Below are 13,078 nucleotides of genomic sequence, written 5' to 3'. Positions count from 1 at the left end.
ATAGCAGTGTAAGCAGATTACCATTGGGACACATGTCCTGTGAATATGTTAACCCTGGACACTAGCCCTTGAACATATGAACGCAGTTAGACTCCAATTTACACTGGGTGTACAAAACATTAGGAAGACATGCCTAATATTGAGTTGCACCCCCTTTGACCCCAGAACAGTCTCTACAAGGTATCGCAAGTGTTCCACAGGGATGCGGGCACATGTTGACTCCAATGCTTCTCACAGTTGAGTCAAATTGTCTGGATGTCCTTTGGGTGGTGGACCATTCTTGATACACACGGGAAACTGATGAGTGTGAAAAATTCAGCAGCGTTGCAATTCTTTACACACGCAAACTGCTGAGCCTGTCACCTACTATCATACACTGTTCAAAGGCACTTAATAACCTCTTGACGCTAGGGGTCAGATTTTTTATTTTAATTTTAAATATCGTTCCCAAGGTAAACGGACTATTTCTCAGGTCCAGATCGTAGAATATGCATATAATTTACAGATTAGGATAGAAAACACTCCAAAGTTTCCAAAACTGTCAAAATATTGTATGTGAGTATAACAAAACCTGAGGAAATCTAACCCAGAAGTGATTTTTTATTTTTTTATCTGTGTTTCCTTGCCCGTCTTTCTTCCATTTAAAGGGGTATCAACCAGATTCCTTTCCCAATGGCTTCCTCAGGCTGTGACCAGGCTTTAGACATAGTTTCAGGCTTTTATTTTGAAAAATTAGATTTTTCAAAAGTAGTCAGGTGTCCTTTGATTAGTTCCTGCCCGCAAGAGGGATAGCTCTCCATTTTCTTTCTCTCTTTTATTGAATAGGTTACGGTCCGGTTGAAATATTATCGATTATGTTTGTTAACCTGTCTAGGATGAGGGTGCCGCTAGCGGCACTCCCCCCCCACCCCCACTGAAAAACCAGTGCCGCGAAATTAAAAAAAAATATTTTTTTTAAATATTTAACCTGTTGGGGATGGGGGCGCTGTTTAGACTATTTATGCTAATGTGGCTAATTTTTTAAACGGCTTCCCACAAAATCCTTGATCGTACAATATGCATATTATTATTATTATTGGATAGAAAACAGTCTATAGTTTCTATAGGAGTTGAAATTTTGTCTCTAAGTGGAACAGAGCCCATTCTACAGCAATTTCCCTGACATGGAGTCAGATTTGAGAAACGTTGGCCACTTTTCTGAAGTCATTTAAAAGGGCTCTGTCGTTGCTATGACTATACGGACACTTCTTACGTCTTCCCCTGGATGCCTTTACGTGATGACGATTCCAACGGGCTCGATTGCTCGTTCACAGGCCCTACAAATGAAAAAAACCTTTAGCTAGCAAGTCTTTTCTTGCTGCGTAACGCGCGTGGAAGACACCGACCCTCTCCTGTTCCAAGCGTTAGTTTAGCCTGTTATATTTCTCCGGTCATCTTTTCACTCGTTATAGGAGTTACAAACATCACAAAGTAGTTAATTTAAAGCGTTTTATAGCAATTTATATCCGTTTAGTGCGATTTTGGGACATTTATTTTTGCAACGATGTGAAAAGTTGGGCACGCTTTTCAGTTCATCCCGAACGTAGTTGACATTTCCACATGGCAAGAGGACAGCTTTCCACCAAAAGACGATTTCTCCCAAGAAAGGATCCTTTGCCCAAGATACTGATGGAAGAACAGCTCAAGGTAGGACATTTTTATTATGATAAATCGTGTTTCTGTCGAAACATTTTAGTGGCTTAGGACGCCATGTTTTTTGACGTAGCTTCGCTTGGCGCAAACTGTATTGAAAAGTAAGGATAAATTAAAAAATGTAATAACGCAATTGTATTAAGAATTAAATTGTCTATCAATCCCTGTCCACCCTATATTTTTTAGTCACGTTTATGAGTATTTATGTATAAGAGTAGATCACTGTCTAAGTGGCGCAAGGACGTTTTCTTTACCAGCTTGTCTACATTTCACATTGTCTAACCATGATTTTGGTGGCTAAATATAAACATTTTCGATCAAACTGTATATGCATGTTGTAATGTGATGTTACAGGAGTGTCATCGGAAGAATTCTGAGAAGGTTAGTGAAAAAATTAATATCTTTTGGCGATGTTGACTTTTATCGCTCACTTTGGCTAGAATCAATGCTGGGCTGCTAATTGCTATGTGCTAAGCTAATATAACGATTTATTGTGTTTTCGCTGTAAGACACTTAGAAAATCTGAAATATTGTCTGTATTCACAGGATCTGTGTCTTTCGATTCGTGTATGCTGTGTATTTTTACGAAATGTTTGATGATTAGTAGTTAGGTAAACACGTTGCTCATTGTAATTATTCTAGTCCATTTGTGATGGTGGGTGCAATTGTAAACTATGCCATATACCTGAAATATGCACTTTTTTCTAACAAAACCTATCCCATACCATAAATATGTTATCAGACTGTCATCTAATGAGTTTTTTTGTTGGTTAGGGGCTATAAATATCTTAGTTTAGCCGAATTGGTGATGGCTACTGGTGTTGGTGGACAAATAAAAGATGGTGGATTATGCTAATGTGTTTTTAGGTAATAGATGTACATCTTTACATATTGTGTCTTCCCTGTAAAACATTTTAAAAATCGGAAATGTTGACTGGATTCATAAGATCTGTGTCTTTCATTAGCTGTATTGGACTTTAATGTGTGAAAGTTAAATATTTTAAAAAAATATTTTTTTTGAATTTCGCGGCACTGGTTTTTCAGTGGGGGGGGGGGGGGGGGGGTGCCGCTAGCGCCACGCTGATCCTAGACAGGTTAACTTTCACACATTAAAGTCCAATACAGCTAATGAAAGACACAGATCTTGTGAATCCAGCCAACATGTCCGATTTTTAAAATGTTTTACAGGGAAGACACAATATGTAAAGATGTACATCTATTACCTAAAAACACATTAGCATGATCCACCATCTTTTATTTGTCCACCAACACCAGTAGCTATCACCAATTCGGCTAAACTAAGATATTTATAGCCCCTAACCAAGAAAAAAACTCATCAGATGACAGTCTGATAACATATTTATGGTATGGGATAGGTTTTGTTAGAAAAAAGTGCATATTTCAGGTAGATGGCATAGGTTACAATTGCACCCACCGTCACAAATGGACTAGAAAAACTACATTGAGCAACGTGTTTACCAACTTACGAATCATCAAACATTTCGTAAAAATACACAGCATACACTAATCGAAAGACACAGATCCTGTGAATACAGACAATATTTCAGATTTTCTAAGTGTCTTACAGCGAAAACACAATAAATCGTTATATTAGCATAGCACATAGCACATAGCAGCCCAGCATTGATTCTAGCCAAAGTGAGCGATAAAAGTCAACATCGCCAAAATATATTATTTTTTTCACTAACCTTCTCAGAATTCTTCAGATGACACTCCTGTAACATCATATTACACAATCCATATAGAGTTTGATCGAAAATGTTTATATTTAGCCACCAAAATCATGGTTAGACAATGTGAAATGTAGCCCAGCTGGTGAGAAAATGTCCGTGCGTCATATTAGACAGTGATCTACTCTTATACATAAATACTCATAAACGTGACTAAAAAATATAGGGTGGACAGGGATTGATAGACAATTTAATTCTTAATACAATCGCGGAATTACATTTTTTAAATTATCCTTACTTTTCAATACAGTTTGCGCCAAGCGAAGCTACGTCAAAAAACATGGCGTCCTAAGCCACTAACATTTTTCGACAGAAACACGATTTATCATAATAAAAATGTCCTACTTTGAGCTGTTCTTCCATCAGTATCTTGGGCAAAGGATCCTTTCTTGGGTCCAATCGTCTTTTGGTGGAAAGCTGTCCTCTTGCCATGTGGAAATGCCAACTGCGTTTGGGATGAACTGGAAGCGTGCCCAGCAATTCACAGCGTTTCAGAAATAAATGTCCCAAAATCGCACTAAACGGATATAAATTGCTATAAAACGCTTTAAATTAACTACCTTATGATGTTTTTAACTCCCATAACGAGTAGAAACATGACCAGAGTAATATTACTCCCTCCACTAATGCTTGGAACAAGTGCGGGTCGATGTCCTCCAGGCGCATTACGCAGCAAGAAAAGACTTGCTAGCTACAGGTTTTTTTAATTTATAGTGCCTGTGAACGCGCAATCGACCCCATTCAAATTGTCATCACGTAAAGGCATCCAGGGGAAGACGTAAGCAGTGTCCGTATACTCATAGCAATAACAGTGCCCTTTTAACTGACTCCAGATCAGGGGCCAAAATTTCTGAAATCTGACTCCATGTCAGGGAAATTGCTGTAGAATGGGCTCTGTTCCACTTAGAGACAAAATTTCAACTCCTATAGAAACTATAGACTGTTTTCTATCCAATAATAATAATAATATGCATATTGTACGATCAAGGATTTTGTGGGAAGCCGTTTCAAAAATTACACGATTAGCATAAATAGTCACAACAGCGCCCCCATCCTCAACAGGTTAAAAACAACCTGAGGATTGATTATAAAAAACATTTGACATGTTTCTACGAACATTACGGATACTTTTGGGAATTTTCGTCGAACGGAACGAGGCTTTGGTTTTCTGAACATAAAGCGCAACCCAAATGGCGTTTTTTTTGTTATAAAAGTAATATTTATCGAACAAAAAGAACATTTATTGTGTAACTGGGAGTCTCGTGAGTGCAAACATCCGAAGATTATCAAAGGTAAGCGATTCATTTGATTGCTTTTATGACTTTCGTGACCAAGCTAACCAAGCTAATATAAGGCTAGGTTTTCTAGCATTGATTGATACACTCACAAAAGCTTGGATTACTTTCGCTGCAAAGCATATTTTCAAAATCTGACATGATAGGTGGATTAACAACAAGCTAAGCTGTGTTTTGGTATATTTCACTTGTGATTGCATGATTATAAATATTTTTAGTAATATTTTTGAATCTGATACGTTTGGGAATTTTCTTCTGCCTTTCAGGACCGGAATGAGGCTGTAGTTTTCTGAACATAACGCGCAACTCAAATGGCGTTTTTTTGTTATAAAAGTAATATTTATCGAACAAAAATAACATTTATTGTGTAACTGGGAGTCTCGTGAGTGCAAACATCCAAAGATTATCAAAGGTAAGCAATTCATTTTATTGCTTTTCTGACTTTCGTGACCATGCTAATTTGGGGCTAACTGTTGTAGCATTGATTGATACACTCACAAAAGCTTGGACTTCTTTCGCTGTAAAGCATATTTTCACAATCTGACACGATAGGTGGATTAACAACAAGCTAAGCTGTGTTTTGGTATATTTCACTTGTGATTGCATGATTATAAATATTTTTAGTAATATTTTGCGCCCTGCAATTCAGCGGTTGTTTAGGAAACAATCCGTAGCGCAGAGAAGTTAAATCTTTTGTCTTGCCAATTCACCCTCTGAATGGCACACACAATGTCTCAATATTCTCAAGGCTTAAACGTCCTTCTTTAACCTGTCTCCTCCCCTTCATCTACACTGATTGAAGTGGACTTAACAAGTGACACCAATAAGGGATAATAGGTTTAAACTGGATTCCCCTGGTCAGTCTATCTCATATAAAGAGCAGGTGTTCTTAATGTTTTCTACATTCAGTGTATATCAGTCCCATCTCTTGCACAGCAGTTATCTCTAAAACGAGAGTAGAGAATATATAACACATAGGAGAAGTCATTCATCCTCGGAGCAGCGGATTTGATTAAAGTAGAGCAGCTATGATTGACAGGCCTCTGATCAGTTTTAATTCCAAAGGGCTCATGGGTAAACACATCCAGGGCAGCAGGACATACAGTACAAGAGTAATAGTCAGCAAGCAGTCCAACTCCCACATCAACTAAAGCAAACTGGGACTGCGATAAATAGCACATCATGAAAAGACTGATCGAGCTTGCACGTGATGGGTCGTTGAACAAAGAGGTGGGATGACACTGTCAACAAAAAATATCATTTATTATATTATGGGCCTCTCATGTGATTATTAGCAGTCAGTGTTGGAGAAAATGGGTACAATACACGCTGCTTGTGGGATTCTAATGGCTGTTGGATTTTTACTCACCCAGATGAGAGGCATTACTCACTTATGTAAATCAGCCTTTGTTGGAGAGGCATTGTTGAGTCATTTAGTGATACAATCACTTATTAATCATGCACTTAGTTTGCATAGATAATTCATACCTAAAAATGGCCACAAATCTCTTCTTTTTTTTACATAAATGCGATGCTTAACGCTTTACAGTATGTGGATGAATAATATTAACCGTTGAAACACAATTTTAATGGTGTTTGAAATTTGAATAAGGATATTCCTTTGAATAGTGGGAATAAAATATCCCATGAATAAGAATTAGTGTTAAGTTTTTGATTTTCTGCAATGCTCTCTAGGATTAGAGAATATGGTGATGAGTTTAGACACGTACCAAAGACGATGAGGCGAGTGTGCGTGTCCGTGGAGCCCAGGGGATTCTGGGCCGTGCAGCGGTACATGGAGCCGTTGAGTTCGGCTGGCACTCTCTCCAAAATCAGCTCCTTCCCATCCCACTCGGCACTCCCGTCCAGCAGACGGCCCCCAACCCGGGTCCAGGTGAAGAGGGGCTCAGGGAACACCTCATTCTATCAACAGACCACCGCAGTGTGTGTGAGGGAGGGAGGGAGGGACAAGAGGGGAACAAGAGATAAGTCCCAGCCAAGAGATTAAGAACAAAGGCTATATGAATAATACACGCTCTATTTCCCCCTAACGCAATGGTGAGTTAACAGCATGCATTAATAATCAACACTACATTTACAAAATGTTTCTCATTCTCATGCCTCTTCAGAGAGTTCCACACAGTTTTAAAATATTTCCCTTTTCAAAAGGGTTGTCATGGTTATTAAGAGGGCTATTCTCCCTCAGAGAATAAGTGTTCCTGCTGTCCTCCTCTGGATGTCTTTTCTGCCATCTGCTGGATACAGACATGTTATTAGAATCAAGTCAGCTGGAGAACACGTCAGCAGGGGAGGAGAGGGCGTTAAGTAGAGAGAGTGGTATGAGGGGTTGTGTTGCTCAAAGGTTATTCAAAGGGAACAACATATCATCAGGAATTATGATCACTCCACACATGGTCAAAGAAGAACTGGCTAGGGAACTCTACTGTTTCATCTAGTCTGCACTGCAGGACTGAGGGCCAAATATGTTGCTGTCAATCATCTTGGGTGAAAGGGCACAAAGAGATTGACAAACGATTGACGTCTATTCCTGAAGAAAAGTGTGATGCAACAGAATGAAATTCCATTAAGATAAACTAACTGTTAGTGATAATCTGACTAGATTTTCTTTTAGCAATTAGAAATGTGACATCCCAGCCCTTTTAAAGAATCTATGACGACTTGACTCTTGCCACTTTGTGTGACCCATAGAAATGCTTTAATGAACTGAATATCTGCCTTGACAAGCTGGTTTGTCATCGTTCTGACTAAGCTGGTGTGATTTGAGTCACCTTTCAAAAACGACTGTGCTGATAAGAGTTATTGAACCTCCGAATTCACATGATGACAGAAGTGAAAGGGGTTTGTTGATCCGGGATAGTCTCATGGCATAAGGTCACACCAAGATAAAAAAAAACATTGAAAGGTCCGAGTGAGACCTTCCTGTCACATATCCCCAACGGCCTTAGAGAAACCAAATTAAAAAGACCAGCCCCAATGAAAGAGTCAGTGCCTTTCTCATCTTCATATGTATTAACACAGATTGGGGACTAAGCATATCAATGGAAAGAAAGGCAAAACCCCACACTGTGTGATTATGTATCATTCTGATACTATAAACCGTAGGGGATACTGATATCTTTTTTTATCACACTATGAGAAGGCAAGAGAGGTAAAATATGTTTTAGCACTAAATCTTATCTACTGGTGAAACCCCAGAGCCTTGGTCCAGTGAAGGATAAGGGAGATTTACTTTGGGATGAATCTCCATGCACTGACGTCTGCTTCCGAAGGGCCCAATTGGCTGTACGTTCCAGTCAAGCCTGTTTATAGTGACCATTCTTAACACTATTCAAAGGAAAACTTCAAATACCATGAGATCAGTGGGTGGAGATAGTCACATACATCTGCCCAGGTTTCAGCCTGCTGCACTAAACTAAACTTAAAGGCACCGGATCAGTGCCATGATTAGATCCTCTTCAATTCAAAAGTAGAAAACCAGAATAAAACAATGACAAACAGACACTTTATGAAAACAAACAGTGCTATCATGTCCAGAAATTCATGAACCAGTGAATGAACAGTAACAAAGGCGATTGGTGTGCTGGTCTATTAGCATGGCCTTTCAAGATGAACCTTATCCTCTCTACCTGGCTGGCTCTAGCAGGCAGCGCCACCACTGTGTCATCCCTATCCCTGTCACTGAGATTGGGATCAGCTAAATACTATTCACACTGCAGGAAAGATTGTCTTTTTTTGACAGAGGATGATAGTTTTAAAAAACAACAACTCCTAACAGGAATGCTCTAGCAGGAACAAACCCTCACTCTGCTCTGCTGAGAAATCCTCTAACAACATGACATGGATGCCTATTGGCTTAAGGAGATAGACTTAAGAAAACAACAGAACATGAGAGAATTGGAGGTATCCATAAACAAACAGATTTGGAAAGGGTTATTCATTTTTCATTGAAATAGTGTAATGCCTTGAGGCATAGGCAGTACGCAACAGTGGAACAGAAATGTGAAAAGATAAGAATATTCCATCCAAAAATTCAAACCAGTCACATTTTCCAATAGTGCACTTAAAAAAATAAAATCCCACAGAACAACAAACAGTATGCTAGCCTTAGACCGAGAAGACATATGGTATATCCCTCACCCTGTAAGAATGGTCACTATATAAGAAAACTCGTCAGGCTTAACTGCACATCTCCCCTGTCGCCTCCTATCCCAAACTGACATGGCTCTCCGGTTTCATAAACCCCCATGCACTTACCCCAGGAACCCCAGCGCCTACCTGGAATCCTTGCACAGTGATGCGCACCGTGTCCCCTACCTTTGCCCTGGTGGGGGTCATCAAAAGCTTGGGGCCCTTAGGAGCCGCTGGGAGAGAGAGAGGGAGAGAGAGAGAGAGAGAGAGAAAGAAAGAAAGAAAGAAAGAAAGAAAGAAAGAAAGAAAGAAAGAAAGAAAGAAAGAAAGAAAGAAAGAAAGAAAGAAAGAAAGAAAGAAAGAAAGAAAGAAAGAAAGAAAGAAAGAAAGAAAGAAAGAGAGAAAAAAGCAGTGTCATCCCAGTGGCATGTCAAGTAAATCCAGGAGGCACCTTTTTATTTTGGATAGGGGTAGAGAGGGAGAGAGAGGCGAATACAATTTCCTGTCAATTAAGGTCATGGTGTGAGAGGCTAGGGACCTCCATGTCCTTTCATCAACAGCTAGGACAATGGTGGATTTATTTCCCCTTGGAGAGAGGGGACTAAATTGGATAGATAGTCATTACTGGAGGAGAATCAGAGCTCCCCAGGAGGAGTGTGGAGGCAGTGAGATAAGGAACACTCAGAGAACCTTGTCTTGGTACAGACAGGAGTCCTCAGATGATATCCATTATGTTCCTACTGAAACAATGGACGTTTCAGGAGAGGGAAAATGGAAGCTTCCATATTCTTCACTTTCAGAGGGGCCTTTGGATTGTGTATGGAGCAGAGATTGAATGAAGACATTGAGTGATTTGCATATGATTTCAGATTTAGTGTCATCTGTTAATCTACTGTATGTAAACAGTACTGTACAGCACTGTACAGCACTGTAGCAGGAGGACAGAGAGTCATTTTGTGGTGATGTGGCCATCATTGTGGGTTAAATGGGATCTGCATGAACTGGTTCTGCATTCTTTGAGTTGATTAACAATTTCCCTCTAGATAACCATATATAATGCTGTGATCCCGAATGTTAGACAATGAACCAAATACAAGTGATGAGATTTGGTTGGTCAGAGATGCACGCACAAGTATAGTTATTCAGGAACCTTACAATGATTCAAATTCACACTTTTCAATATAAATCAAGTGCTTGTTTCAATTGATGAGTGAAACTAAAATAAAAATAGATAAATTACCTCAAGTTCACCCATAAATCAAGTCATAAAGTGTTGGCCGAACCGAATGAAGCATCTCTTTTCTTGGGAAGTTACTGAATCTTACCCTGCATCTGGCTAATGGAATAAGAGTTACTCTGTCACATTTGAAATGGGGATTGGAAATATGCATTGCACACATATAATCAAGTCAGGGGACCCTTTTAGATAACAGGATCTCCATCCTTCTCTTTCTGTTGCTCTCTTCCAGAGACATGAATCAGATGGAGGCATCACGATGTAGAGCACGGAGTGGGGAGACAGACGCAAGACTAGCGATACACATGAGAGATTAAGAGCTTGTCAACACAATGACAACAGTGACTCACTACAGTTACTACGTTGAAATGAAATGGGGGAAGGAATCTTGGGCTAGCTAAATGTGTAAGAATAATATATCTGAAGGAACTGGGCAGAACTATAGTCGAGCACCTCTATTGTGTTAGGCCTAAAGTAGCCATATCAATCATCGCCCCATAAATGAAAGATATGACATTGAACCAAGCTCATCATACACATCAAATAACAATATGTTGCTTTAAGTGGTCTCAAGTCCATGATGAAGATGTCACTTTGCCAGTTATCATGGGAGTGTGATTGCCACGCTGCCTGCTTCCCACCTCCCACTTTCCGTCTGAAGGATATTTTCAGTATTGGTTTCATGGCGTCACAGTGCTTGCTGGCACCGCCAAAAGGATGATGGCTGATTTCTGGGATCCACTCCAGCAACGACAGTTGGTGTCCCACGTCATCACTTTTGATTAGGACAGCATGCAATGTGACTGACATACTGCGGCACCCAGGAGGGCCTCACAAGGAAATAAGTCCTGGTCTCCCAAGACGTCGGCCAGCAACCCAACCTCCTCACTTTACAGCACGGAACTGTTAGCACTATGGGATGGGTCAGTGCACACACAGTGCCCTCAGTAAACAACAGCGCTCGCTGCATCAGGTGGGCTTTGTGATCCAGCCAAACATCAGCAGGCCTGGCCTCTGACTATACAGATTTGGATGACTGCAGAGAACTCCAAAATAGACAGAGAACCTGCAGTATTGGCTGGTTGAATGGTTTGACTGTGTGGTAGAGAGAGCGAAGACAGAATCAGCAATTTAAAAGGGTTGACTGTAGGATAATTGCGTCATCATCAATCCAACACTGTATAATTCAATGCACACATCCAACCCGCAGCCTGGATTGGACTTCATACAACAGCAAGATGAAAGTGGGATAAATATGGAGATGAGACGCAGGTGAACATAGAGACACACACACGCAAAGATGCACGCATGCACACACACACACACACACACACACACACACACACACACACACACACACACACACACACACACACACACACACACACACACACACACACACACACACACACACACACACACACACACACACACACACACACACACACACACACACCGCACAAATCAACACACAGAGCATCTGCTCTCTGATTATCAGTCTGGCGAGGAAATGACTGGTGTGTGCAGCCGTGGATCATTTCTCAGCACTGTATATGAAATTACAATTCCTCCAGTCTTTTCATGCTGCTAAATAATAGACCATGCAAATAAAAAGAGTACTTTTAATTATTCAGATGTGCTGAGTTCATAAATTCTGGAATGGAGAGGCCCAGGTGAGAAACCCACAGAGGTGTTGCTCATTCTGAGAGGCTCCCAAGACCCCAGCCCAAATCCATTTGTAAGGCGAGCACGGAGCAGCTTGTGAATATTCATGAAATGTAATACAACATTGGTCGGTTGTCAGATTGTCGCTCTGTCTCATGTGGCAATATTAAATCAGTGAAATATTTATTACTTATGGGCAGTGCAAAGACTGACCAAATACACCTTGGAAAGCCATGGCCAAGGAAAGGGAGTGGGTGACACATCCCAGGAGAAATTAGCTGGCTTTAACTGTATAATCAGAAGACCGAGTTCTGCCCAATCTGAGGGATTGATTTAAAATGTGTCCCATTTTAGATGATCACATTCTACCAGGATATAAGGATATAAGAAATAATGTTTTGAAGTGGTGACATACATTTGCTACCTCAACACCTGTACTGTCTATTGTTGCATAGCCTACCCCAAGAGCTCTCACTCATACCACTCCAGTTTGAATCTGCTCCAAGCAGGTTTATGAATGCTATGAATTTCAAGTGTGCTCCAATTAAAATCAACTAATGCACATCTTCTGTTCTCTATTCTCAGGGTGTTGAGGAGGAATATCTGGAGAAGCTCTTTCCATCTCTTTAAATAACAAAGCTACTGATAATTGAATGGCTTGAATTGCAGCATAGAAAAAGCCCTGTGAAAATATGAAAGGCGTTGACAGTTAGCAAGGCTTTCTCTGTGCCTAAATCCCTCTGGGCCGAGTATATTTTACCATCAACATGTAACAATGGTAAAGAGGAGGCTGTTTCAATCAACACTCTAGCTATTTGTCTTGAGAAGACAGATACTACAGGTGTAGGATCTTAATTTGAACCAGTTTGCTACAGCAGAAAAATTTGAATTAAATTGATTATAATTAATGGACATTTTTGTAGGGGTTGACATTTGTCTTAAGGGAAAATTAAGTCTGGAAATTACAAACTTCCGAAGCCTTTTTAAACATCAAATACACTACAAGTTTTTAAATTCAGGCATTGCAGGAAAGTTATCCTGCAACAGGGTGATCAAATTAAGATGCTACATCAGTAGATTCTTATTAATCTTTTCATGATAATGTTCTTATTCCTATGTGTTATATTCCTGCTTGGCATTGGAGCGTTAATATATGAGAGTAAAAACATAAACAGGTTAAACATTTATTATTTGCACTATGCAGCTCTTAAGCATTAAGCTGGCTCTTTCCCTGGCACATAGCCACTTGTCAGCCATGGTTGGTAAATCCTTTATAGGCCCTAAACACT

The 13,078-nt window shown here is 40.0% G+C and overlaps 1 protein-coding gene across 4 annotated transcripts in view; it reads right to left on the bottom strand.

Moving 5' to 3' along the window:
- The window catches only part of LOC129850032 (immunoglobulin superfamily member 21-like), a 302,686-nt gene that overhangs the window by 2,514 nt on the left and 287,094 nt on the right, over positions 1–13,078 (bottom strand). For 3 of the 4 annotated variants that reach the window (XM_055916662.1, XM_055916665.1, XM_055916664.1), the window contains exons 7-8: positions 9,014–9,120; positions 6,469–6,661 (exon numbers count right to left, since the gene is read on the bottom strand). In XM_055916662.1, the coding sequence (XP_055772637.1) occupies positions 6,469–6,661; positions 9,014–9,120 (300 nt within the window). The remainder of the gene's footprint in view (positions 1–6,468; positions 6,662–9,013; positions 9,121–13,078) is intronic. The other variant, XM_055916663.1, reaches the window with a different exon arrangement.

This window comes from Salvelinus fontinalis, chromosome 3, assembly GCF_029448725.1.
Source record: "Salvelinus fontinalis isolate EN_2023a chromosome 3, ASM2944872v1, whole genome shotgun sequence".
NCBI classification, from domain to species: domain Eukaryota; kingdom Metazoa; phylum Chordata; class Actinopteri; order Salmoniformes; family Salmonidae; genus Salvelinus; species Salvelinus fontinalis.
Note: the sequence above shows the minus strand (reverse complement) of the source record. Positions and strands in the feature narration are given on the sequence as shown.